This window comes from Drosophila suzukii, chromosome 2R (assembly GCF_043229965.1).
Source record: "Drosophila suzukii chromosome 2R, CBGP_Dsuzu_IsoJpt1.0, whole genome shotgun sequence".
Taxonomy (NCBI): Eukaryota; Metazoa; Arthropoda; class Insecta; order Diptera; family Drosophilidae; genus Drosophila; species Drosophila suzukii.
Window position 1 is genome coordinate 2341919 of NC_092081.1, and position 26437 is coordinate 2368355.

The window sequence follows — 26437 nt, forward strand, 5'->3', positions numbered from 1 at the left end:
GATTTATTTACATATTTAATATAAACTGCTTATAATTGTTTGAGGTTTTTTTATTTAAAAGATATACTCAGAATTCTTTTAAAATATTTTACTCTTTTTTGCCTCCCTAAATAAAAATAATTGAATATCCCTTAATACCGAATTTTTGTCGGTAAATTAAGAATACATTTTAAATATAAAATATAAAATAACTTAAAATTAACATATTTTTTTAAAAAGGGAGTTTGGACTTCTCTATCTTTCAATTATCTATTATGCATTAAGTAGTATGTACATATGTATATCGCCAAGTGACTTACTGAAAATTAAATTTTTACATTTCATCAGAATTTCAAAACTTGGAAGTAAAATTATGGAAGTAACGGGAATAGTAATCCCGACAAGGTCATTTTCTTGGTGTCCCCCTAACAAAAAGCTCTCCGCCAGCTAAGTCGCTCTAGTCGTCCCTTTCTGGCACGAACTGCGCGCTCTCTCTCAGCGGGCCGTCTCACACAGATACATACACACACAGGCACACGCAACAATATTTATTTTATTCAATTCCAAAACGGCCAGCGTATTAGTTGTGTTTGTGCAGATCTCGCGCGTTCGCAAATTTTGGTAGTTGGCACTCGATTCTCATACATAACGATCTCAATCGATCTCCCTCTGCCGGATCCAAAAGACGGATACATCCAGATCTACAGTAATTGCAATATTTTTCGCCAGTTTTTACGTCGCGGGCTGGATGTTTTTGTATCTGTTGTTGTTGGTGCTTTCATTTTGCAGCAATCTCTGCTGCATGTGCGTGTGTGTGCGTTTGGTGCTTTTGGCGGACGTGAGTGTGTGTGCGTGTGCTGGTGGCAGCCTGCATGTTTTTTCCAATGCATGACTGCTTCGCGGATTTCGTGGAAAGCTTTTCCCTCCAAAGTAGTTGCCATAAAAAAGTTAAAAGCCGCGGCAATAACAAAAGGCAAAGAAAACACAAAAAACACGGGCAGGCGTGCGAGACAGAGAAAGAGAGAGTCGCACACACACTGGCAACCTTTGAATTTGACTCACTCGCGCACACACACACGCACACTCGAGCAGGACTGGAAGCTTGCAGAAAAAAAACTAAATAAAAAGGAGCTGCTGAAGTGTGTGTTGTCAAATTACAAAGTAAACAAAAAGCTTCCCGGACTCGCAGTATCAAAATCTCCGGCACTTCGGTCTGGCAACACCAACAACAACAGTAGCATCCGTATAGGAAAAAGAAACTGCGTTTCAAGCATTTCCCGCACTCATGTATCTTTTCTCGTTTCTTCCAATTAGTGCTGGGAAAGTACCGCCAGTAAGGGATTATCTGCAGTCAAGACACGAACCCCACGCAACTCCTTAATGAGTTCCCCCCAAATAAACGGAATTCGCAACAAAAAACGCTTGATTTGCCGCTGATAAAGCGATAAGGCCACATAGCCCATACTGCACTTTTGCGATAAGGTGAGTATAAGCACTCGAGTCCTCGGAGCCCTTTGATTTTGCCGGCAATCCGGGGCTCCAGAACAGCTGCAGGAGCTGCAGCTACATATACATAATAGAGGTGTCCCGTCCCCTTAAAAAAAGCAGGAGAAAAAACCAAAACACAAATGGCGCCTGAGCATATGCTGCGGGAAATTTTCGAGAGCGCCAGCGGAGCGGGGGTGCGAGCGGGACAACCATACAGACAGTGTTTATGTTTTGGTAGAAAGGTCACATCCTTAGCTTCCAATAGAACTTTCCTTACCCTCGTCACCACCCTCGTCCCGCGCAAATTACGTCAGGGATAAAAAAAAAGTCCGTTTCGACAAATCGAAGCCTATATGCCCTGTTTTCTTCTCCGTTGTCCTTCCTAAATATTCCAAAATACTCCGTTATATCCTGAAAGAGAGTTTGGGGATAGTTTTTTGATTTTAAATCGGTACGTTTGACGGGTTGTATCTTTCTAGTCCCATTACAAGTACAAATGATGAAAGATGTTTGGGATTGTATTCGTTATTCGAAAATATTTATATAAAATAGTATATATACGTATATTATCAGGAAGGGATATTCTTTAAGGGGCGGAAATGCTAGGACAATGTTTATAGGTCCTGCCTTGCAAACTTGTGATCAAAATTTCGAAGAACAGTGTTACAAACTACAAAGTGGGTGGCGAAAGTTTGTGTGATGCCACTCCTGCAACACTAACACTGCCGACCAACAGGCGAGAAAGCTTCCAGCATGACATTGAACTTGGCTGAATTCGATTAATCACAGGCGCAGGCACAGGGACAGGGTGCTGCAGCTTTTTGAGGCACTTTCACGAACAATTTTGCAGCTGCCACACTTCAACAGTTTGTTGTCAGTTGCAGCCATTTCATCGATTACACTATATACATATGCACATACAAGCACAAAGCTTGCAGCGCATTGTGCACTTTCTTCCCGCACCCTTTTTTAAAGAAGATTGGGATACCAACTTCATCTCGACAGCTGTCTTGGAAGCCAAGGAGCTTTCTCTATGGCCTGTTGCTCTTATTTATTACTGGGGCAGAACTTAATAAAGGGTATTATTTGATCAGAGATCGAAAATAATCATTTTTTTGATATTTTTATCCAAAAAATCATTACTTCTGAGTGTTATTAATATTTATCAGAAATAATTAATATTTGTAAGCGTATAAGGTATCGCCCATAATCGTTTTAAAGTTTACAAGCGCTATGTTTGTACCCCATTTCGTATCAACAGTAGGCCCTTACAAAATATATTTATATTAACAAGAGTTATGAAGATGACATGAAAATTGTCATTTGCAAGAAACCTCACCATGTGTGTGCTCACCATGCGGTAAAAAAGGTTCGAGTCCCAAGGCAATAAGTGTTCTTATATTTCTATGTTATGTATTGCTTTTATGTTGATGTGTGGTAAAATGAATTCAACGACTTTCACTTTTTAAAAAAGAAACTGTAAAAGCCACATTTACACACTGATATCTGTCGAGAACTCGGTTTGAATAATAACAAACTAATTAAACCTACATACATATGTATCGCAATAAAAACCTTCCTAGAGAACTATAGCTGCAAATAAATGAATATATCTTATCGGAAATGATAAGTGGATATATTATTTGCCTTGTAGGCCTGACTCTCTAGTTTCCCTCCAAACTATCAAAGTAGTGTCCCACCATTGTGTGGTTCAATAGGTCTATTGAGCATTCGATATGCAAAACATTCATCCTCAAAGTTCCGTCTCGCTGGTCCACCCTAGCAGCGTCCACTTTGCATGGCCCATTTGCTCGACTTCCTGCGGTCCAATTTGCAGCGGCTCCTCCCGCCACATTGTGATTATAAGCTCCGACCGGCAGGCGACTCTGCGATCCGCTGACATCAGCAGTCGCAGCGGCACAAACAGCAATCTGCCGGCGCAGCAGCAGAAGGAGCAGATGATTTTCCTGTTTGCCAGGGACCGAAAACAGGTTTAAAAAAGAAACCACAGGCAGGCCGACGGACCGAATCGTGCGCTGCCCTTTCGCACAGTCGGGCAAAAAAGACAATACAGTGCGGAGTGGTAAATGTCAGAGCTTATATATTTTCAAAAGTACGTGTGCGGAGTTAGACAACACATTTGGCTCAGAAGTCCACGGGCTTGATGGTGATGAACCGGGAGAGAATGAAGGCCACCAGGATGGTGGCGCACACGAAGCAGAAGGCGAACATGTAGAAGCTCTCCTCGGTGAAGATGTCGGAGAAGGCGGGTATATCCTGGTAGATCTTCTCGATCACCGCCAGCGTTCCTTTGTGTTTCCTCACCATCGTGATGGCTGCTACGCACCCCTACTTCTTCTTGAGAGCCTTTTTTCCGCCGCCGGCGCCTCCTCCGAGTTTCTGTTTCTCCGCCTTGGTTAGGACCTTGGTGGTGATCTCCTCTGGTGGTGCCAAACTGGACACGTGTCTGTTGCACAGCTGCAGGAGCTCTAGAGTGTTGAGATTGTCGCTGTTGAACCGAATCTCCTTGACTTTGGCTTGTTCTGCGGAAGAGGGGTATCATCAGCTATGTATGGATGTAAGGCAGCAACTGCAGCTAAAACTCAAAACCTAAGTCCAGATGAACTTAGTTTCTAATGGAACGTTAGGCACAAGATGGTACTAGAGTTTTGCAACTGTAGTTTCCAAAAAGGTCTTTGCTTAAACTAAAATTGTGGGTTCTCCACTGCCCAGTTTTGAGTTTTTGCTGGCGACAATCTTAAGCATAAGCCCAATAGGAATCCTCACCTTGTGCAGAGTCAATCAGGGCAAACTTGATGCTGGCCGGCTGGCGATCGCACACGATTTCCGGCTTGACCACGCACTTTGGATTCGTGAGTGTCACTTTGGGTGTGGAGAGCAGGAAGAGGAATTCTCTGCGGATAGAGACAACAAAGAGCTGATTAGGGGGCCATTGATTTTTCGCCACTTTCTAATTTGCTTTCGCTTTTCCAGGACCAGCGCCGCCTCAAACTGACGCCGACACCGACTAAAATGTCCACGGAGCGTGAGCTGGCTCCCGGCGGGCCAGCTCAGCTCCACCCGCACACGCTGCCGCTGACGTTTCCGGACCTGCAGATGACCTCCGCCGTGGGCATCATCGGGAAGGTGTACGGTGAGTGCGACACATCCACTTCATCCTTTCATGCTCCCCAAGGGAAAACGCCCCCAAGGATCGGTTCTGTGGTGAACACCTGAATACTTCACTGCACCTCTTTGGTTTCCTCGGTTTTTTTCCGTATGAATTCCTTTTGCTTTTCCTCACTTTGGTTCCGTGAAAATTTTCCAATCTACTGGGGGAGACTGCGCATGTCCCGCTATCGATAGGTGGAAAGCGGTTTTCCCAACTCACCGAGTGGACTTGACGTTTTCCGCAAACGGATCGAACTGCACGGTTATCCGCTTGACGCCCTTCAAGTTCACGCTCTTCAGTTGCTTACCGATGGCAGAGACAATGCCACCGGAGCGGCGCAGAGCGCCACTAAAAGGCACGGACATTATGTATGTTTTTCAATCAGCAAGGAAAAACCGCAGTTTTTCACACAACTGCGACGTAACAAACACGCTACGTAACAGCTGAGCGGCGATATCGATGAGCATCCAGGACCGATAATTTCCGCCTGCTTTACAACACTGAGTGAGCAACCCTGCCTCGCTATGCCCAGTCTGCTGCTCGTATAGTCGTCTCGCTCACTAGCACGGCTTGAGGCGAGAGTGCTTTGCCCTCATTTAAGTGTGGTTAAGAGTGTACAGCATGCGTCACGCTCACACGTCGCGAGTACAATTTTTGTGTGGACGTCCAGTGTGTGGCTGCTGTGGGAAAAGCTGAAGAAAATTGCATTTTTTGCATAATGCGCGACGTGAAAAGCTAACAAAAGTTGTGCTAAATTAAAATTCAGTAGTCTGGCCACGGTTTGTGCGTAAGAGCGGGCGGCGCGAACGTGTTTGGAGCACAAAAACCACGTCTCGAAAAGTGAAGAATTCTACGTGCACACATTTTGGGCTGCCATATATATAAAAAACGCATACAAACGCATTTTCTTGCTGTATAGACGAGCAGTACACACACACAGGCCGAGCACATAGACACACACACGCATACAATTGCACTCACGAGAAATGCGAGCATAAAGAAGAATTTTTTCTTAGTTGTATTACAAGAGCATTAGATACATATATAAGTATATACATATACATATATACACGCCTAGGTGTGTACATAAAAGATACATACATATAATTAAACGAAAGCTGTGCCTACATTTGTGTTCTTTTCCAATATTAAAATAACAACAAGCAACAAGAACAATAACATAAATAAAATAATGCAAATCAAGAGAGAGATAGAGACGAGATAAAGCCCACTTGTCTGTTGCTAATTCCAATTTATATAAATACGCCTACGCCACGCCCACGCGCAACTACAACAACAACAACAAATGCAAAATCAACCAAACGAATAAAACTTTAAACTACTTTAAAGTGTGATAAGCAAAAGGCTGAAATCAAAAACAAAAACAAAAACAAAACTATAAATTAGTAGAAAACCAAAAGCAAAGGCAACAACAACAAAGGAAACAACAATCAATTACATTTTACACCAAAACACGAAACATCAACAAGAGAGAAACGAAAACACGAGCCAACCTTTTATACATTAATTATTTTCTTAAACCAAACCTAACTTAGTGCAAAAACATGTATCCAGTCGGACAACGTAAGTGGCTACCGAGTGACAGAGAAGAAGAATAAAAGAAAAGACAATTTCCCGACTGCGGGAAAACTGAAAACTGCTGCTGCCACAAGTTTCCCACACATTCCCACTGCCCCCCGTCGCCCAACCACCCACTAATCAAGTTTTCGATGTTCTACTTGCACCTCCGTATACGATGCATATGCATATGCATATAGCGAGTGCCAGACCTTATGCTAGTATGCAACTCCCACACAGACACGTGCGTCAAAGTGCAGAGTTGAAAATGCGCAAAAATTGGGTCAACGACCGTCGTCGCGTCGCAATAGTTCATTGCTTTTCCGGGGGTTGCTTTCGCTCTTTAGCTTTTTGGGGCCTACGAGTATCTGGATCTGGGTTTTAGGAGCAGACTCTCCTAATTGCGTCGCAATTCGTCTCCGATTGTGCGTATTTCACTCAAATGTTTATGCTTCGAGGGGTGAAAACAGGGCAGGGAACATCTTTTGTTAGAAACCTGAATATTTAATGCGACTTCAACACCATTGTTTATTGTTTATCCTAAAGGAAAGCCAATTCTCCAATATCTTTGAGAAATCAAATATCATAAAGTAGTACATTCGTTCTTGATATTAAATAAGGCCAATTAATTAAAAAAACAAATTTCCTAAATGGTTTCAAGTTTTTTGAAGATGCTTAGTTATATTGAAGTCGTATATAACTAAAAAGTGTTTACAACGGTGAATAATTATTTATTTACAATAAAGATATAAAACAAATCTACACAAACTTTAAAGAATGTCCAAGTTGTAAATAATTACAGTGGCCTATTTAGATAGATCCGGGCGGAATACCTACTGAGTAGAACATCAAAACTGACCGCACTTTCGGGGCTCCCAGGGTTGAAAGGTGAAATAACTGAGAACTATTAACACAATTGTGGCTAACCCAGGACTTGGATATGCAATTACCCAACCAACCTCTTACAACACTAAGTAACTGACCGAAGGGAATTCAACTTGTGGCAGCAGGATAAACACAGTGTATAGTGCCTATAAACACTATATACTATACGCACAAGATATATAACCCAAAACATATATTTATTGATGACGATGATGAAAGAAAACTGTAACTAAAATATTATTAACGCACTTTTATTTATTTTTATTTTCGTCGTTATCGCCACCTTTTCGGTTTTCACATCGTTCACCCTCTGACATTACAACTTTGATTTACCATCATCGACAACAAACCATCGATTGGCCATTACCCCATTTGGTTTAAACCTCTTCATTTTCATTTTAATTTTCATTTGATTACCTTGTGTTTATTTGATTACCTTTTCTTTTTATAGAGTCACAGTGGACCCCCTCGCCCACTCGGCCTCAGAGTCCCTCTCAGGCGCAGACTAGCTTCGACACGCTCACATGTAAATTTCTCTCCAAAACCAAAAAGATTACTAAAATTACTAAGATCCTTATGCAATTTGATTGATTCGAAAAGCTATACAACCTGTTTGTGTTTACGTTCTTTAGTTTGGTGTTCCTGACACACTGTTCGTCCACTAACTAACCTATCCTCAAACTAACCTTTTTGCTGTAATGTTACTAACAAAAAACAAAACTTTCAACTAACCAAAAACTGAAATTGTTTCCATTTTTCGTTTCCTGTAAAGGTTTGTTTCTTCGTACCATGCAAAGTGCACTTGAAGTATAACTAAACACCTGCAAACTCTGTTTGAATTTTAAAACATGTATTATTTTGTGTTTAAGCTCGTTGCATGACAATTTTTGTTTATAGCGATTGAGGGGAGTCTTTCTCATTTGCTGGATTATCTCATTAGAATCAAGGATTGGACTCAGTGGTCGGCAGTGGCCCTGACCCTTAGTGAAATGTAACATATCAGTAACTCCGCTGCCAGTTTTAAGTACAATATTTTCTATACTAATTAAATCGTTATTATAAAAAAATTAATAAATATTTAAAATATCTTATAGAACTATCCAAATATTTGTCAAGAAAAGAAATTAATTGGAATTAAAAATACCAAAAAATGCAATAACTATTCTAAAGGCTTGGCCATTTTCCGCGGATAAGAAGTATGATACGTGTGTGTCAAAAACATGTCAGAATAATTACAACAGATAAATATTCTTAGAAACAGACCACCTAAAGAAATGAACTATTTAAAACCTTCGTTGCTTGTTGAGATTTCTGAGATATCAAAGCATGTGAGAACCAACCCAAACCGTTACTTAGATATTGCCTAGTTTTTACCTTTTTGATCCTTAAAAACGTATTCTTCGGGAAGACACTAATTGGCAATTGACATTGCAGCACCACCAGCGCCCGGCTCGTCGGTCAATCCCACCGCCGTCACCAGCCCAAGTGCCCAGAATGTGGCCGCTGGTGGAGCAACTGTGGCCGGTGCAGCTGCAACTGCCGCCCAGGTGGCCTCCGCCTTGGGCGCCACCACCGGCAGCGTGACGCCAGCGATTGCCACCGCCACGCCAGCCACTCAGCCGGATATGCCCGTTTTCACGTGTCCACGTCGCCCGAATCTCGGACGAGAGGGTCGCCCGATTGTGCTGCGAGCCAATCACTTCCAGGTGACGATGCCGCGTGGCTATGTGCATCATTACGACATTAATATTCAGCCGGACAAGTGCCCGAGGAAGGTGAACCGTGAGATTATCGAGACTATGGTGCATGCCTACAGCAAAATTTTCGGCGTGCTCAAGCCGGTGTTCGATGGTCGTAATAATCTGTACACCCGCGATCCGCTGCCAATTGGCAACGAGCGTCTGGAACTCGAGGTGACTCTACCCGGCGAGGGCAAGGATCGCATCTTTCGCGTGACGATCAAGTGGCAGGCTCAGGTCTCGCTCTTCAATCTGGAGGAGGCTCTCGAAGGCCGCACCCGGCAGATACCCTATGATGCCATTCTGGCTCTGGACGTGGTTATGCGCCATCTCCCCAGCATGACGTATACGCCGGTGGGACGCAGTTTTTTCAGCTCCCCTGATGGTTACTACCATCCTTTGGGAGGCGGACGCGAGGTTTGGTTCGGTTTCCATCAGAGCGTGAGGCCCTCACAGTGGAAAATGATGCTCAATATTGATGGTAAGTTTGAGGTCCTTGAAAATACCTGTTTTTTTAAAACTAATAATTGAACCTCCGTTAGTCTCGGCCACCGCTTTCTACAAGGCTCAACCAGTCATTGATTTTATGTGCGAGGTGTTGGACATTCGCGACATTAACGAGCAACGTAAACCGCTCACCGACTCGCAGCGTGTCAAGTTTACCAAGGAGATAAAGGGTCTTAAGATCGAGATCACCCACTGCGGGCAGATGCGTCGCAAGTACCGCGTGTGCAACGTCACCAGGCGTCCTGCCCAGATGCAATCGTAAGAATTCTGCAGTTTCCGAATCTTTCTACTTTTTCTAACTGTCTATGTGCACCATTTTAGCTTCCCCCTGCAGCTGGAGAACGGACAGACCGTAGAGTGCACTGTGGCCAAGTATTTCTTGGACAAATACCGCATGAAACTGCGCTATCCGCATTTGCCCTGCCTGCAGGTGGGTCAGGAGCACAAGCATACGTACCTCCCTCTGGAAGTGTGCAACATTGTGGCTGGACAGCGGTGCATAAAGAAGCTCACCGACATGCAGACCTCGACCATGATCAAGGCCACCGCCCGTTCTGCTCCGGATCGCGAGCGTGAGATCAACAATTTGGTGAAACGCGCCGACTTCAACAACGATTCATACGTGCAGGAGTTCGGCCTGACCATTTCCAATTCGATGATGGAAGTGCGAGGACGCGTTCTACCGCCGCCCAAGCTTCAGTATGGGGGACGTGTGTCCACCGGACTAACCGGTCAGCAGTTGTTCCCGCCGCAGAACAAGGTGAGCTTGGCCTCGCCCAACCAGGGCGTATGGGATATGCGCGGCAAGCAGTTCTTCACTGGCGTGGAGATCCGGATCTGGGCCATCGCCTGTTTTGCCCCACAGCGAACTGTGCGCGAGGATGCACTGCGTAACTTCACCCAGCAGCTGCAGAAGATCTCAAACGATGCCGGCATGCCGATCATTGGCCAGCCGTGCTTCTGCAAGTATGCCACTGGGCCGGATCAGGTGGAGCCAATGTTCCGCTACCTGAAGATCACATTTCCGGGACTGCAGCTCGTCGTGGTGGTCTTGCCGGGCAAGACTCCGGTGTATGCCGAAGTAAAGCGCGTGGGCGACACAGTGCTCGGCATGGCCACCCAGTGTGTGCAGGCCAAGAACGTGAACAAGACATCGCCGCAGACACTGTCTAACCTGTGTCTTAAGATCAACGTCAAGTTGGGTGGCATTAATTCGATCCTGGTGCCGTCCATCCGACCAAAGGTCTTTAACGAGCCGGTTATATTTTTGGGTGCTGATGTGACCCACCCACCAGCTGGCGACAACAAGAAACCATCGATTGCAGCCGTCGTGGGGTCCATGGATGCCCATCCATCGCGCTACGCAGCCACCGTTCGGGTGCAGCAGCACCGCCAGGAGATCATCCAGGAGTTGAGCAGCATGGTGCGCGAGCTGCTAATCATGTTCTACAAGTCGACGGGCGGCTACAAGCCCCACCGCATCATACTATACCGCGACGGTGTCTCCGAGGGCCAGTTCCCTCATGTTTTGCAGCACGAGTTGACCGCCATCCGGGAGGCTTGCATTAAGCTTGAACCAGAGTACCGACCGGGCATCACGTTCATCGTGGTCCAGAAGCGCCATCACACGCGTCTATTCTGCGCCGAGAAAAAGGAGCAGAGCGGCAAATCGGGCAATATTCCCGCAGGCACCACCGTCGATGTGGGCATCACACATCCCACCGAATTCGATTTCTATCTGTGCAGTCATCAGGGCATCCAGGGCACCAGTCGCCCCTCGCATTACCACGTTCTGTGGGACGACAATCACTTTGACTCGGACGAGCTGCAGTGCCTGACGTATCAGCTGTGCCACACGTACGTTCGCTGCACCCGTTCCGTCAGTATACCGGCGCCGGCCTACTATGCCCATCTAGTGGCCTTCCGTGCCAGGTAAGCCGTAAGACCGCATACCGGATTGCTTGTGCTTACATGTGTTCTTGTTTTGCAGGTACCATCTGGTGGAGAAGGAGCACGACTCGGGCGAGGGCTCGCACCAGAGCGGCTGTTCGGAGGATCGCACGCCGGGCGCCATGGCCAGGGCCATCACTGTGCACGCGGACACCAAGAAGGTTATGTACTTTGCCTAAAAAGTATCGTCCCCATTTACCAACACCAAAAAGCTAAGGAATACAAAATCAGTTTCGAAATTCGATTCGAATAAACTACTCCCCCTTCCTCCCCCCGATCAGAAAGCGGATGAAAGCCAAGGCTAGAAGTTTAGTATTTAGTTTAAAGTTACATTTTACTTTGAGAGAACGCGATCAGAGAAAACCAACGAGAATACGAAGATCTTGCATGTTATTTAGTAAGCAGAAGAAAATCCCACAAAGACACAATTACTAACACCACTTACTCATTTACACACAAAGCAGATAGCCACGAAGTGAGAAATTATAGGAATAGGCAATCGAATGTCAGGCACAAGTTTGCGCAACCGAAGGAAAATACAAGAGGTGGAAAGCGAAATGTGAGATTTCTCAAGAACAAGCGTAGCAAACAAATTGAAAGAATATAGGAAATCAACTAAAGGGAACAAAAACTACGGCAGCAACACCAACCAACACCAGAACACAAAAATTTAAAAGAGTCATCACACGAGAGAGAGACAACTTTTGTAATAGAAATTACGATTAAATTGTACAATATATTTTTACACGATACGAAATGAAGACATGATGAATGAATATGAATGAATGCATACAACCAAAGGTTTTTAGTATACAAAATGAATACGTTGCTGATCGACTCACACAGCAAACACCACAAGAACACCAACCACTCGGATTCTCTGTACTGTGAACGAAGACCACCACCAAATTATAAACAAAAACCACAAACGACATTAAAGCGACAAGCATTGAAAGAGTGTAGACACAACTTAGCATGTACTAATGAAATACTTCAATAACTAGGGCGCAGATTAAACCAAGCAAGAACATTTAATAGTTTGTAAGTTGGGCTCTACCAAAAAAACAGAGTATGCCAGATCAGATGTATGGACAATGAGAGCGCGGCGGAATAACGAGAAATGCAATTTCAACAAGGGACAAACTTTTGGTCAAAACAATAGCTATACTTATAAAGCGGAGCCTAATATATACATACCTAAGCCTAGAACTAACGTTTAAAGTTTTTACAAAGCAAGAAAAAAGCGGAATGGAACTGTAACAATATAGAATACTTAAATTCAAAAGTGCAAATAACACGGTAGCAGATACGTTTGCAGTGCTGATATTTTATGTTAGTGTTTAGTTCATCCCCTTGTAAGCACACACAATCAGACTCCAAACTTCTCCCCTCCCCGAGTCCAAAGCATATCACTCAATGTCCTCTTATTTATGTATCTCCCACCCTTAGCCTAACGATATTTAGTTGTACCTTATATTTTTTTAAAAGCGTAACGAAATTTGTTGATTTCTTCATGTTGATTCTTCGAATGGGCAAACAGATCGCGAACAGGCCTGCTTTTAATTGTAATTTCGAATTAATTAACTTTAGAGCAAAGTGGTGTACGGGTAATATAAACAAGGTAACTCTTCTCCACCGTCCCCCGGAGAGAGGTGGCAACTACATTTCAATATTTTACAAAGTAGTTTTAGTTTCGCCAAAATCAACAAGCAACAACAAACAAACAATATCAATATGAGACCTATGCTTAGTAATTGTACTATATCGAGGACACAGTTCAAGTTAACATTATGATGAGTTGTTATTTATGCGGTGCGGGAGAGCAAGATTTCCTTCGAATCTTCCGGGCCGAACCTTATTTATAATTGTGTACATCCTTTACAGATCCTTTAATTTAGACCTAGTTTCCAAGTTTGCAAGTTGTTTTGCCAATCGTATACATTATGTGAGCATTATAAAATACATAATATATAAATCTATATGCTTAGTTTTAATCATTTACCGCACTTACAAATTAGTTGGTATTCCTAAAAAAAATACATAAAAAGAAAAAAAAGGAGGGATTGTCGCAGTCCGTCAAAATGTTGAATCAAACTCTTAGAAATCTCATTGGGCTTAATTTCATATAAAAGGAAACTACAAATGATTTTAAGTCACTTGAGATTTCAGTAATTCGTCACTACAGTTACTTAAGGGCCATATTCTCGAGTGCAAGCTAAGATAAGTTATACTCAAAGGATTGGTAAAAATATTAGGAATTACGATGATCTTTCCAATTAGTTCTCAATCCAAAAAAGAAATTCAGATAAAATTATTTTTACAAAAACCAATCTGTTTTTTTAATGCCTGTTTAAATTAATGCACCAGACAAATCATTTATAAAGTAAGGTGTTTATGAGGTTTTTACACTAATTTAAATTATGCTTGGTTTTTGATTTTAACTAGGAACAGTGCTTCATGTTCATCTAGCTTTTCAAGCTAGGGTCTTTACGGACATCTGATATTTATTCCCTATTTTAGTGCTGAATTTAGAAGCGATTAACATTTTGTGGGGCTGTGCAATCAAAGGGTGGGTGTATTTGTTGACTTCTTAAATTGTAATTATTCATTTTCCATTTGTTTTTTGTAATAACGTTTCTACACAAGGGATTAAAATTTTAAATTTATTTCTTAATACTTAATGAAACTTGAAGCAAAACAAAAACCAATTTTAGTTATAAGCAATATCGAAAACGAAACAATGCAAAGGAGTTCGCGATTTGGGGGTCGAATTGAGATCGCCCAGACAGTACCAACATTTACATTATATATTCAATTAGTTTAAGCTGAAGCTGAAATGTGTGCCGACAATGAATGCATCTCGTAGTTTTAAAATGAGCAAAATATTTAACAATAATTTACTTTACCAACACAATACATGAGAAAAGTCCAAAGCTTTAACTACTCGCAAAGAAAAATCGTAATACTGATGGAATACCCCTTAATCACTTAATTAAAATGCCAATAACAAGCTGCTATCTCCCATCCAAGAAAATGGGCTGTAAGAATTGTCCCTATATACACGCGTAAATATAGGTATATATCGTAAACTGGAGAACTCCGATTTTCCCCCAGAAACTCACACACGCTACAATTTCAATGGTTTCTTCAGTGTCGTGCAGCTAAAAAAAGTTTAGAAGGTTGGAGACCGTAAAACGCCTTAGATATCATTTCCAACCTATGTTCTGCTCAGAGTTAAGGCCCAAAGTAATTACAAATATCCGGGATGTTCACATTTTTATCTGTCGAAATTCAATTGAGCTTTAAACTAAAGATAAATCGAAAAAAAAAATTAAAAAACGAGAAAATGAAGAGGAAAGCGGATGATTAAGAAATAGAATTGGGACGCATTGTTTCTACATATTACTTATAAATGTGCCGTTTATAGATGTCTACAATTATATACAACAAATATAGATATATACCTAGATATATAATCAGATCGAAATCGAAGCTAGAACAGAAACTTGCACAACTCTTCCTAAAGGAAATAAAAATACAAATCTAAATCGATTAAATTATATGCCACAATTAACGAGATTTCAAGAAGTGACGGTCTAACTCCAAGCAATTAAACGTTATATTTGACTAACTAACTTATGATATGTGTGTATTCTATACTCTTCCAAATGGTCCCAGAGTCCCACTTAAGCCCAGACCACTCGCGCGATCCCCATAGCTACACACTCAACACTCTCGACGTAGTGTTCCAATTACGAATCAAATCAGATAACCCTTAGCTGAAATTCGACTAGCAAAATCAATATGATAATAACACTTATTCGTGCGTTAAGATTAAAGAGATAATCTGGTACATCCCTTACTTTAAAAAATCAACCAAAATGCCGGGTAATTAATCAATAAAATACATATTATTAGTTCTAATCTAAGCGGAGTAAACAAAATACATCAACATAATGATAAAGAAAAATAAGCAACGTGAGCAACGTAATATGGGAAATCTGTAACTTTGGTGATCTTTTTAAATGTTATTAGAAAACAAAAAATCAAGTTTAATGACGAATACAAATCAAACCAGTTTTTAATGTGACTTAAAATACGACGTAAACGACATTTTTCCACAAAATTATGTATGTAACAAGACAAAACCAAATTAAGAGTTTGTGACATTTGCAATTTATTGAAAGTTTATGATCTTTTCGATAGAATTATGTCAAGCTGTCAAACAATTAGTTATAAGCGCTTCAATACAAAATACCATTAAACAAAAATCAACAAACTCAATTAAGTTAAAAAGAACACAATTATATTTAACAAAATCTTTAGGTTTTAAAACAAATTACAATTATTTTTATCAAGTTTTGCGGCTTTGTTTTAAATCTGATTTCTAAACACACAAAATCAACCCATCCCTTACAAAACAAAAACGATTTCAGTTTGCGTTTAAAATAAGAAAACAGCATATACAATTCATTTTTGTTCAATAAAATATATTTAACTAAAAATTCGACTTGCTTTTTGAGAAACGGGCTAGCATGTTGTCTGTTCTTAGACCATTCGGGAAGGTGCGACTGTATCAGCACGCCAATTTCGTGGCCAGATACAAAGCCACTCAGGAAGCCAAGAGCGCACTGATCATCCTGGCCCCTGGTGCCGAGGAAATGGAGTTTACAATATCCGCAGATGTCCTACGACGAGGAAAAGTAAGTCTTCTAGTATATCAACCTGTAAATCAAAGAAACTGCTTGAAATGAATCAATTCCTAGTGGTTTCAATAAATATATTTACCACGGATGGCCATCTACGTTATTATAGAAAGCATTTTCGACCCTTTAAGACTTAGGTACATAGTTATCACATTTGCCAACAGGTAAATCTAGTCATTTTTGCAGATTTTTATACTTGTTACTCGTAGAGTATTGCATTCGTTGAACAGCGTGTAATAGTTAGAAGGGAGCGTTTCTGACCCTACAAAGTATATACTGCCATCAGGAGCACTAGTCTCAGGACATGTCTGCCTTTCCATTTGTCTGTGTGAACGCTGGGATTAAGCATACGTACTCTAGGGGCGCATCGCAAGTTTGTTATCCTGGTGTACCACACCTACAAACAGCACAGCATCAAAAACGTTTACAGTTCGGATGCTAGTATCACAATTGTAACTTAATGTATTTTTTCTCCAATATCTATCGATTGACCAAACATACATATATTCACGCCCATTTTTAAGTTCACAAACATCACCACCATTCGGGGCACAACATCATCACGCAGTCGACTGCGACGCCAAATGAGCCGAACGCAACGGCTGTAAATCGCCTTTTTGGTACTAAAAAAGGCGGCTATAAGGTGATGAAGTTGTGCCAGTTTTTGTGCAGTGATGAATGGTAGGACATGCCTAGCTTAATAGTGATGATCTTTTTGCAGTGACTCATTGCCTAAAAAGCGGTGAATGGTACTGCAGGACTATGTTAATATCAATACAACATCAACCCAAATTTTTACCAAAGAATTTTCTGTGCCTTCTTTCAAGAGTTATGACTTATTTCTTTTTAAAAGTGTTGCATGGCTTAACGTGGCAGGGATATCACTGCCAGTAAATAGATAGCAGTCGCCTTAATACTTAGAAAACGTATTCATTTTGATCGTTCAGCAAAGTAACGTCAAGTCACTTGACTACAGCTTTCCCTCATAGTGGAAACTTACTAATTTGGGACGGCTATTGGCCGCGTAACAAACTTTCGCTGCGCACGAAGTAAAGGAATCTAAGTCTGAAAACCGAACGCTGTAGCTTTGATAGTTTCCGATATATCAGTGTTCATATGGACGATTTTTTGAAGGACATTTTAGGATAATCGATAGGCATTTACGAGAGATTTACATTTCAGTTAACGTTTATCTAGCTTTAAAATTTTTGGAGCCAACGTTTTGAGCGGATTTTGAGATACGGAATCTTATCTGAAATCTTAACCTCTAGCTCTTATAGTTTCCGAGACAGAGCGTTCACACGGACAGACAGACAGGGCTAGATTGATTAGGATAGTAATCCTGATCAAGAATATAAATACTTTATGGGAGACGCTTCCTTTTACCTGGTACACACTTTTCTCCAAATACAATATACCATTTTACTCTACTAGTAACGGGTATACAAAATTAATTTAAATATGTCGTTTTTACTGTAATCATCGAAATAATAAAGAGTATTGCCTAAGAAAAAATTGGATCGGAAATACAAAATCACAAAAAATACAAGATCTAATAAATATTGTTATCAGACAGCTATGAAATAAAGAATTATAAAAAAGATTGTACTCGGGAAAAACTTTCAAAAATGTGGGCACCACAATCTTTTGGCGCTGGAGTAGCAGGGGGCTAGAGTGGACGTGGCACAGTGGTATAATAAACTTGTGGTGAACGTGGCACGGACATATGGACACGGCTAATTCTGATCAAGAGTATTAATTTGTATGGGGTAGAAAACGCTTCTTTTTACCTTTTACTTACTTTCCAACGAATACAAATAATCTTTTTTGCTCTACTACTTTCTTTCCTCCTTTTACAACATATTTTCTAAAAAAAACTTTTTGTGATTTTTGTTTGGTAAGATTAATGTCACCGTAGCGGGGTTGAACTGTGAGCCGGTCAAGTGCTCTCGGTCTGTTGTCATCGTGCCGGACACTTCCCTGGAACAGGCCCTGTCCCAAGGAAACTACGATGTGGTGGTCCTGCCTGGCGGATTAGCTGGAAACAAGGCGTTGATGAACTCAACTGCCGTTGGTGAATTACTGCGTTGTCAGGACTCTAGAGGCGGATTGATTGCTGCCATTTGCGCGGCTCCCACTGCGCTGGCCAAGCACGGAATCGGAAAAGGGAAATCTATTACATCGCACCCAGATATGAAGCCGCAACTGGAGAAACATTACTGGTAAGTCCCTTAAGTAACAAGTGTATATACCATCTCCCTAAAATCTGAGAAATCATACCATCTCTACTTTCAATTCTTTCTTTTCACTCTTTCATTTTATAAGTGTATAGTGTATAAATATCGTTCATGTACTAGAAGAGAGATAGCTAGGGTATTACCCAAACTGTTAATTATTTGAATTGTTTAACTCTGGTCAGCTCTTTATCAGATATAGCATAAAACTCCATTTTTACACACACAGAAATTTGGTTGGTAAAATTGACTAACGCAGACAGTTTAGTAACTATACAAAATTGTTCTTTAAACATATATTTTCTAAAGTCTTCAACATACTTCCACATTAGCTGGAAGTCTCTGTGCAAATTTCAAAGTGCAATTTGAAATTACCTTTTGTATTTATGCTTAGAAATTACCATGCTACAGTGGCGAATCTATGAATTTAATTAATAATTTAATGAGTTTTATAGGTATACATGCCAATTATACCCTTTTTTATAGTTACATAATTTTTTTTACGTTTTTACGCGTATTACGTAAGAGTAACTGATTGGTAATCTTGACGATTCGATGGTTGGGAATCGCTTTACTATTATGTTGGTAAATTTTACCAATGGATTTTTTGTGTGTAGGAATTGCTGAGTTACTGAAACCTAAAATATTACACAGTATAAATAATAAACCAAATAACATTTTGCATAATTAACTAGTTCATGTAAATTTGCAAGTAAATGAGCAATATGAATCCATTAAATGTTTAGGACGTTCAGAATGAATAATAAAGACATAAGCAATTTCTACTGCACATCCTTACATTTTTAAAATCCTTATACTGTTGCACATCGTAATTGCCCGGCATTTTTTTTACTTAGCTATATAGACGACGTGTCGGTGGTTCAGGATAAAAATATTATTACAAGTCGTGGTCCTGGCACTTCCTTCGACTTCGCTTTAAAGATTACCCAGGAGCTGGCTGGAGTTGAAGTTGCCAAAGAGGTGGCCAAGGCAATGCTTTGGACATACAAATTATAATGGAATGGTATAAATGTTTATTATACAAAGTTGTGGTGTATAAAATTTGTAATGTTTTCCTTAAAACGACAAGATGTAATACACCCTTTTAACATCTATTTATTGATTGTTTTATAATTGATTTAATGTGATCGCCAGCAGAAGTCCAACATGAAGATGGACATCACAGAACCAACGATCTTGCCTTGCTGCCGACATTTTCTTCTTGATAATGATAGTTCTTCTTTAAAACGACCTTGGACACGAAAACATGTACCTGTCTTGCAATGCTTTAAAGTTTAAACGAATGTGTCAAGAAGAACGTTAGGATGTTCTACGCTCGCTAACTAAACCTCTATAAAGAGGAGTTCAAGCTGGTTCTACTCACCGTGGCTCTGAAGAGCGTACGAACAGTTTAGGTGCTCAGTTTTAAGTCTATGAGCAAACAACACCTTTTTCTTCCTAACTTTTTTTTTTTTAAAACCATTGCATCGAAACATCTCGGTTTGGTTCGAAACATTTTAGGGTGATTCGAATCATTGGGGAGGCGTATGATGCTGGCCTTGAAGCCGATGAAGAATAAACAAATCAAAGTTGATACTTAAATTAAACGGCACATGAACATAAAGTGCAAGATACAAGCCAGCTCTATATTTTTACATGGAGGGAAGTCAGTTAATCTCAAACTGACCCTGCATAAGCTTTCTTGAAAAGTTCTGGCCATTCCCGAAAGCCAAAAATTTTCTGATCCAGAAAAGGTTCACCATTGGGAACAATCCGAGCATGGTTAACGAAATAATGATTTTGAACATCCATCTAAATTTTAGTGATACACCTTAAAATAAAATAGCAGTAAATACCTTTAGTTAGTCAGCTGTTTTTTGTTTTGACCTTAGTATGGAGACCAAGCAATTGTTTAAAATAAACAAAATTCAAAAAGAAAGCGTTGTTGCTTACTTTGACATACCATCCGAAGAATCCTTTCGGACGTATGGAATCCGTCAATGATTTCCTCCCTTAGGTCAAACAGCGTCTTTGTGGCCGCGTTTGACCACACGAATTGGCGATCTACCAATAAAACGACTTTTAAACTAATTTATTAATTAAATATACATATAAAGACCCCACTTTTGCCCATCACTAGTTCCGTATGCAAAACATATGTAAAATACGAGTTGCAAGAACCGAGAACAATCATTTTATATGGAAGCGAGCTGGCATCGATGAACATTGATCTCATATCATTATACAAACAGTGGATCACATTAATATTCGGTTTTTTTTTTAACTTCAAACGCGAATAAAATGTATAAGACTTAGGAGGGAAATTTGGTTTTTTTTTTGGTATATTCAAGTTTTTAATGTTACCTTTCCATAGATATACATTTTAATACTTTTTTTTGATATTTAACAAAAAAACATACATAAACCAAAAAAAAGCTCTATATTTGCGTTACTTTAATATTCGGTATTTTTCGAAAGTCGTATAAAAAAGCCCTGTGGCAACTCCAAATGGCCAAAAATTGGCGCAGTTAGTGTGTTTCCCCGAAAAGCCAACATCTGACCGACAATAGTTGACACCAAACAAGCCGCAAACATTAAGTTTTAGCCACGAATTTAAAATGGGCCGCAAAAGTAAGAATTCGTCCTTGGAGCAGCGAAAACTTGTCCTCCAGTTGCATCTAGAGGGCAAAACTTACAAGGAAACTGCCGATTTCCTGGAAATGATACGGTCGGTGACATCGTCCGCAGATTCAAAAATGAGGGAAGAGTGGAGTATATAAAGAAAAAAGGACAACCCAAAAAATTGACTGATCGCGAAGAGGCGGAAATAGTCCGAAAGGTTAAGAAAAATCCTCGACTAAGTGCACCCGAATTGAAGGCCGAACTCTTTGCCGACCATGGAAAGACCGTTTCAGCGCAAACCGTTCGTCGTACCATAAAAAAACAAGGGTACAACGGCAGAGTCGCTCGAAAGAAGCCTTTGCTGTCTGAGCGCAACCGGAAACTGAGGAAAAATTTCGCCAAGGAGTACGCCAAAAAGGACCAAAGCTGGTGGAACGATGTCATTTTCTTGGACGAGAGCAAGTTTAACCTTTTCGGCAGTGATGGCAAAACTATGGTTTGGAGGAAACCCAATACCGAGCTCCAGAAACAACACTTAAGACCAACAGTAAAACACGGTGGAAGAAGTGTTATGATTTGGGGATGCATTTCTTCAAAAGGAGTGGGAAATCTAGTCTTTATAGATGGTATAATGAACCAGGACAAGTACCTTAAAATTTTAAAAGAAAATTTTAAGCAGTCGGCAGAGAAAATGGGCATACGAAACACCTTTAAGTTGTATCAGGACAACGACCCGAAACACAAGGGCTATAAAGTAAGGTCCTGGTTGTTGTACAACTGCCCAAAAGTCTTGGAAACGCCTCCCCAATCACCTGATCTCAATCCAATTGAGAATCTGTGGAGTGAGTTGGACCGCCGTGTTCACAAAACGCCTATATCGTCCATATCGGCCTTAAAAGAACGGCTTCAGGAAGAGTGGGCTAAAATTGGGCCGGAATACACCCAAAAAAATTATAGCCAGTATGCCAAAACGACTGAATGAAATACGAAATAATGGCTATCATACCAAATATTAAATTAGGTGTTATTTCTAAGAATAAAAAAGTTTTTTGTAGCTTTAAAGAAAAAACCGAATATTAAAGTAACGCAAAATGTTGAGTTTTTTTTGTTTATGTATGTTTTTATTTGTATTTTTTAATATAACCATAAGATATGTACCTCAATGAATTGGTAATAAAAAAAGCTTTAATTTTTTATTTTAAGATTGTTTGGTATTGTTTGATTTCAACATTTTATTCGCGTTTGAAGTTGAAAAAAAAAACCGAATATTAATGGGATCCACTGTATATGTAATAACAAAATTTTAATCAAGAGTAACTCTTTAATTTGTATTATAAAAATTTAAAATAAATTTTGGATGCATATATCCTTTACACCAATTCGTATATAGCAACAGTAAAAAATATTCATGACCATTCATTTCAATACCTTTTATGACATTGGAATTGTGAAGTCCTTAAATAAATAAATTTGTCATTAAAAAGCTACGTTTCTGGGCAGTTTCTGGCAACCTTGGCAGGCGTCTTCCAAGAAAACGACGCACACTGGGGTAAGGAACCCCAAAAGTGACGATTAAATCAACCAAAAATTTAAACATGTTATAATTTTGTATATAATTTTTCAACATAAAAACTATTGATATCAAATTTGGTGACGAAAAATCATTATACTTTCGACTAAATAAATACTCTTTTTATTTTATATTGTAAAATCATCACTCAAATATTAATATTTCGTATTTTTATAAACGAAAACACAAAGTTTCATCTTTGGATTCACATAGTAAGGTTTCTATAAAACGCTGAACCATAATTCTTGCACTCCCTAAAGCAGAATGTAATCTACTTATTCAGCAACGCCAAATTTTGAATTTGAATTAATCGACATTCTTGAGGTCGCTCACCTCAGTAAGCGACGGCTGGTCACATTTTTGTTAACAGTGGCGCTTATCGAATACACCCACCTGACAGCGGATGCACCATCCAGACATTTCAGCATGACCGTTTATAAAACGTCTTATAGAAAAAAATGGTATTAAAAGTACACATTTTTAGAGCCGGTCGGTATAATTTAAAGGTAACTCAGTGGTCATACTGCTGCAGTTCGGGAAATCGGAAGGTTCAAGTTTGTGGCGGTCCGTGAAGTTCTTCTCTTTTGGGTTTTTGGCGGAAAAGACTCATTTGAATCGCAATCAGGATAGTTCATATGAAGAGGGGGTAGGCGGGCGAAGGTCTTGCAAAGTTTCAGCTCCTGAAGAGTAGGCCGCTTCTTGCGCTCCGAGAGCACGTGAACCGTTTGTTGTTGTCGCGCCCGTTGCACTTGCGGCCCAAAGTGCGGCCGTGTGTGCGTGTGTGTGTAGACGGGTCATTAAATCTGCCGCTTCTTTCTCTGCTGCTGTTCTTTTGTTTTTGGGTGAATTGCACAAGTGTAACGGTTTTCAAGAAGTGCAACAACCAGAGCGACAGCAGCAGCAACAACAACGACAGCCATGTAAAGTGTGTGTAACCAGAAACGCGAAAAAGTGCAGTTCATTCAAACTGCAAACGAAATTGCCATAAATTATTGCTATAAGCTTTTGCGTTGCGTGATGCAAGAAAAACAGTGCAATGGCAAATGAAAAGCGCTGCGAGCGAGAAAAATAGTGGAAAATATTGTGTATATAACAGTGAATAGTGAAAATTAGCATAGAGCAGGAGCGGAAAGCTAAACCAAAAAGAAACACCAGGAAAATAGTGGAAGCAGCCACAGCCACAACAAAAAACGGAGAGGAAGAGGATGAAAAAACGTTTGCTGCACTTACACACACAAACACACTACCCACCCTCTCTCTTTTGCGTCCTTTTCCCCGTTTCCACTCGCTGTCTCTTTCGCACCCGCCGCCGCAACCGCAGATGCTCTCTCTGACATGACACGCGTCCTCTCCCGCTCTCTCACAGTGCATTTGGTGCCCTTTTCATGCTCCTTTTCATGAGTCACGAACTAAGGCGAAAACCCGTGTAAAATAAGAGGAAACTGCAAAACGCGGTGACAGTGCGAACAGCAAACAGCCAAAATTCAAGCAAACCTAAGCGAATTCCAGCAAAGTGCATTGCGCTAAGTGCCAAGTGCCGGAGTAAACGGCATTATTTGTTCCTTTTGGGTGTTCACTCTTCGTTACCCTCCCATTCGGCCATTGTGTGAGTGGAATTTTTAACCGACAGACGCGGCCTTTTGTTGCGGGGGCGGGTAAACAAACTAAATAATTTGTTTATAAAAGTGTGTCAGAGCAGTGGTGATGTGTGACTCTCAACCCGCTCCCTCTGACGCAGGTTCGTTTATCAACAGTAGAACTCGCCTAAAGTGAACTAACATCATCCTTGGTTTGCTAAGGAACAAAAACCAAATATATGTATCATAATTAAAGATTTTTGGTTACCTTTTCAATTGGTTTTCGAGTTTAACATATCTAGATCTTCCATAATACAACACCTTGGTTCCTATTTTGGTTTTTCTTTCTCAATAATTAACGTTGGATACGTATCTTATATACTTAAAATCCTTTTTCACCAGTTATTTTGAATTGCTTATGGAAAATCTCTAGTGTTTCCCTAAAATAAGCCCTATTTTTTGTAAAGACATGAATAGTTTGCAATAGTAATGCTACCTGTTGTAGTATCTCAGCTTCATTCTATTTTCATCAAACTAGACCATAAGAATAGTTTGAATCGGATAAAGCCTTTCGAAACAGAGGTAAATTCGCCATAGGAAAGCTGGACTGTGAGATCTCTGTGTTGCTGGCCGGCTAATCAAAGCAGATTCAGCAAAATAATTCCGCCTCCCAACCCTTCTCGCCTATCTGGACCCCTTCGCCTGCTCTCCATCTACTATCTGCTAAAACATTCGCCCTTGTGGTTTTATCAAAGACTTGTTCTAATTAGCAAATGCTTCAGTTTTTGTCATTGTCGCGTAAGCGTACTTGTAGGTATGGGCCAACATCAAATACATACATATGTAATCGCTGGAAAAAATCGATAGTAAGGAGGGGCGGTCAAAGTTTTTTCCGAGTGGTGGGTGACACATCCATCCCGAGTACCGTTCCTTTTCGTCCGTCTACTTACCGTTCATTCAAAACGGGCAGGCCACGCGCATTTCACACACTACGTGCACACGTGTGCGTGAGCGCCTGACACTGACACTGACCACAGGTAAAAAGAGAAGCAGAGAGAGACGCATTACGCTCACCTCCACCTCCGCACTCTTGCGCTCTTTTCCTTCATTCCATTTGCCGGTTCCTGCTGCTCTGTTTACAATTTCATTTGTTTTGGTGAGCAACCCCAAAAAACACCATTTGGCGGCAGTCACAATTTCCATTCTTGCTTTTTCTATTCCCAAAGAGTCTTTTAGGGTTTTCGGAAAACACAATCGGAATACATAAGGGAGTTTTAACTGAATAGTTGTCTTGTACTACGAACTAATGCGTTTTTTAACCATCCCTAAAGTTAAAATGTGTTATTAGTTTAGGCGACCCTTCTACTATTTGAGAAGTTTTCACCTACATTTTTGTATGGATGGTGGTTTTATTAGTTTAGTCGATCTTTCTACTTATTGAGAAATTTGTACTAAACTCGAGGTTTATTTGTATCAATCAAAAACACCTCTTAACGAGGTAATAATCTAGTGACGATCGCACCTTCAATAAACGATAGTTTTGATCTATTATAAGATCTACTAAAAAAAGATACTTTCTAAATTTGTTATTGTTTTTAGCTGCACGATTTTGATAAAGCCTGTCGAATGAGAATGAGAGAGCGTGAATTTTAAGTTATATTGTCAACTAGACTATTGCACTTGTACATACATCTAACCCCAACAAATCAAAACTTCTAAATTTTCACTTTTACACTTTCATCGCCCATTCTCCCAAACCAATTGATTTCTTTAATGTCTTAGTATGCAATCCTTTTACTTTTTGCGCTAACTCTCAATTGATGTATCACTAGTAACAATCGGACGATCACAGTCGATTTTCATATCTTCGTGTATATGTATATAGTAGATGCCTTCGCACACTCTCCTGGTGCGCTTTGTCACTACGTGGACTTCCGTCCATATTGATGGACATTAGCTAAATTAGCCATGTTTCTTTTGATATAACAGTGTTTTAGTTTTTAGATAATTTTGTAAATTTAGCAATATATATTTTTTAATATTTATGGCATAACAAATTACTATACAAAATGCTTTAACAATATTCTTAGTTTGTTAAAGATGTTGTGATTTGAACACTGCGTGTTCTTCTTTTTCGAATGCGCTTTTAATGAATCCCAGAAGGATGAGACACTCCTTTTACAACTGAGTGATACGCAAACATACTTTCATACTACATAATCAAACGTTATTTTCCACCATCTACCATGGAGTTCGTCAAAGGGGTTGATGCCTTTGAGGCGCTCGTTATTGCTGTTGTCTTAGTTGTTGTTCAAGTAGTGTTTAGTTGTTAGTTGTCTAGTGGTGTTTGTCGGCCTGGAAAATGCACTCAAGCGTTGGCCCGAACAGCTAGACTTCTCTCTCCTCGCTGTTTCTTCTGCCAGCAGCGTT

The 26437-nt window shown here is 40.4% G+C and overlaps 4 protein-coding genes across 7 annotated transcripts; 2 read left to right on the forward strand and 2 right to left on the reverse strand.

Annotated features, from left to right (window-relative positions):
* The first annotated feature begins 529 nt into the window (after positions 1–529).
* AGO1 (protein argonaute-2) lies at positions 530–13277 on the forward strand. Of its 4 annotated transcripts, XM_017087691.4 has the most exons (8): positions 530–685; positions 1294–1461; positions 4462–4621; positions 7554–7628; positions 8537–9322; positions 9384–9606; positions 9670–11280; positions 11339–13277. In XM_017087691.4, the coding sequence occupies exons 3-8, from the start codon at positions 4501–4503 to the stop codon at positions 11475–11477; spliced, it is 2955 nt and encodes a 984-aa protein (XP_016943180.1). In that variant the 5' UTR covers positions 530–685; positions 1294–1461; positions 4462–4500; the 3' UTR covers positions 11478–13277. The 4 variants fall into 4 exon arrangements, with proteins under 4 accessions (XP_016943180.1, XP_016943181.1, XP_016943182.1 ...); XM_017087692.4 differs by lacking the exon at positions 7554–7628; XM_017087693.4 differs by lacking the exons at positions 530–685; positions 1294–1461; positions 4462–4621 and adding an exon at positions 5253–6223.
* Positions 3549–3795, reverse strand: LOC108019752 (uncharacterized). Its single transcript, XM_017087697.4, has one exon. It carries the CDS (start codon positions 3793–3795, stop codon positions 3613–3615), a length of 183 nt encoding a protein of 60 aa, XP_016943186.1. The 3' UTR covers positions 3549–3612.
* Positions 3549–5081, reverse strand: mRpL53 (mitochondrial ribosomal protein L53). The gene is made up of 3 exons (XM_017087696.4): positions 4859–5081; positions 4255–4382; positions 3549–4010 (listed from the first exon to the last, which is right to left on the reverse strand). The coding sequence occupies exons 1-3, from the start codon at positions 5002–5004 to the stop codon at positions 3817–3819; spliced, it is 468 nt and encodes a 155-aa protein (XP_016943185.2). The 5' UTR covers positions 5005–5081; the 3' UTR covers positions 3549–3816.
* Positions 13278–15804: 2527 nt separating the features above from the next.
* On the forward strand, positions 15805–19354 carry DJ-1alpha. The gene is made up of 3 exons (XM_017087695.4): positions 15805–16001; positions 17907–18226; positions 19096–19354. Exons 1-3 carry the CDS (start codon positions 15834–15836, stop codon positions 19253–19255), a joined length of 648 nt encoding a protein of 215 aa, XP_016943184.2. The 5' UTR covers positions 15805–15833; the 3' UTR covers positions 19256–19354.
* Positions 19355–26437: the final 7083 nt, after the last annotated feature.

What these genes read in the sequence shown, in the direction of transcription:
- DJ-1alpha (XM_017087695.4), top strand. Translation starts at nt 15,834, where the DNA reads ATGTTGTCTGTTCTTAGACCATTCGGGAAGGTGCGACTGTATCAGCAC. An exon ending in ATGTCCTACGACGAGGAAAA is followed by an intron (nt 16,002 to 17,906) that starts GTAAGTCTTCTA and finishes TTGTTTGGTAAG; the next exon opens with ATTAATGTCACCGTAGCGGG. An exon ending in CAACTGGAGAAACATTACTG is followed by an intron (nt 18,227 to 19,095) that starts GTAAGTCCCTTA and finishes TTTTTTACTTAG; the next exon opens with CTATATAGACGACGTGTCGG.
- mRpL53 (XM_017087696.4), bottom strand. Translation starts at nt 5,004, where the DNA reads ATGTCCGTGCCTTTTAGTGGCGCTCTGCGCCGCTCCGGTGGCATTGTC. An exon ending in GAAAACGTCAAGTCCACTCG is followed by an intron (nt 4,383 to 4,858) that starts GTGAGTTGGGAA and finishes CTCTATCCGCAG; the next exon opens with AGAATTCCTCTTCCTGCTCT. An exon ending in CCTGATTGACTCTGCACAAG is followed by an intron (nt 4,011 to 4,254) that starts GTGAGGATTCCT and finishes CCTCTTCCGCAG; the next exon opens with AACAAGCCAAAGTCAAGGAG.
- LOC108019752 (XM_017087697.4), bottom strand. Translation starts at nt 3,795, where the DNA reads ATGGTGAGGAAACACAAAGGAACGCTGGCGGTGATCGAGAAGATCTAC.
- AGO1 (XM_017087691.4), top strand. Translation starts at nt 4,501, where the DNA reads ATGTCCACGGAGCGTGAGCTGGCTCCCGGCGGGCCAGCTCAGCTCCAC. An exon ending in CATCATCGGGAAGGTGTACG is followed by an intron (nt 4,622 to 7,553) that starts GTGAGTGCGACA and finishes TTCTTTTTATAG; the next exon opens with AGTCACAGTGGACCCCCTCG. An exon ending in AATGATGCTCAATATTGATG is followed by an intron (nt 9,323 to 9,383) that starts GTAAGTTTGAGG and finishes AACCTCCGTTAG; the next exon opens with TCTCGGCCACCGCTTTCTAC.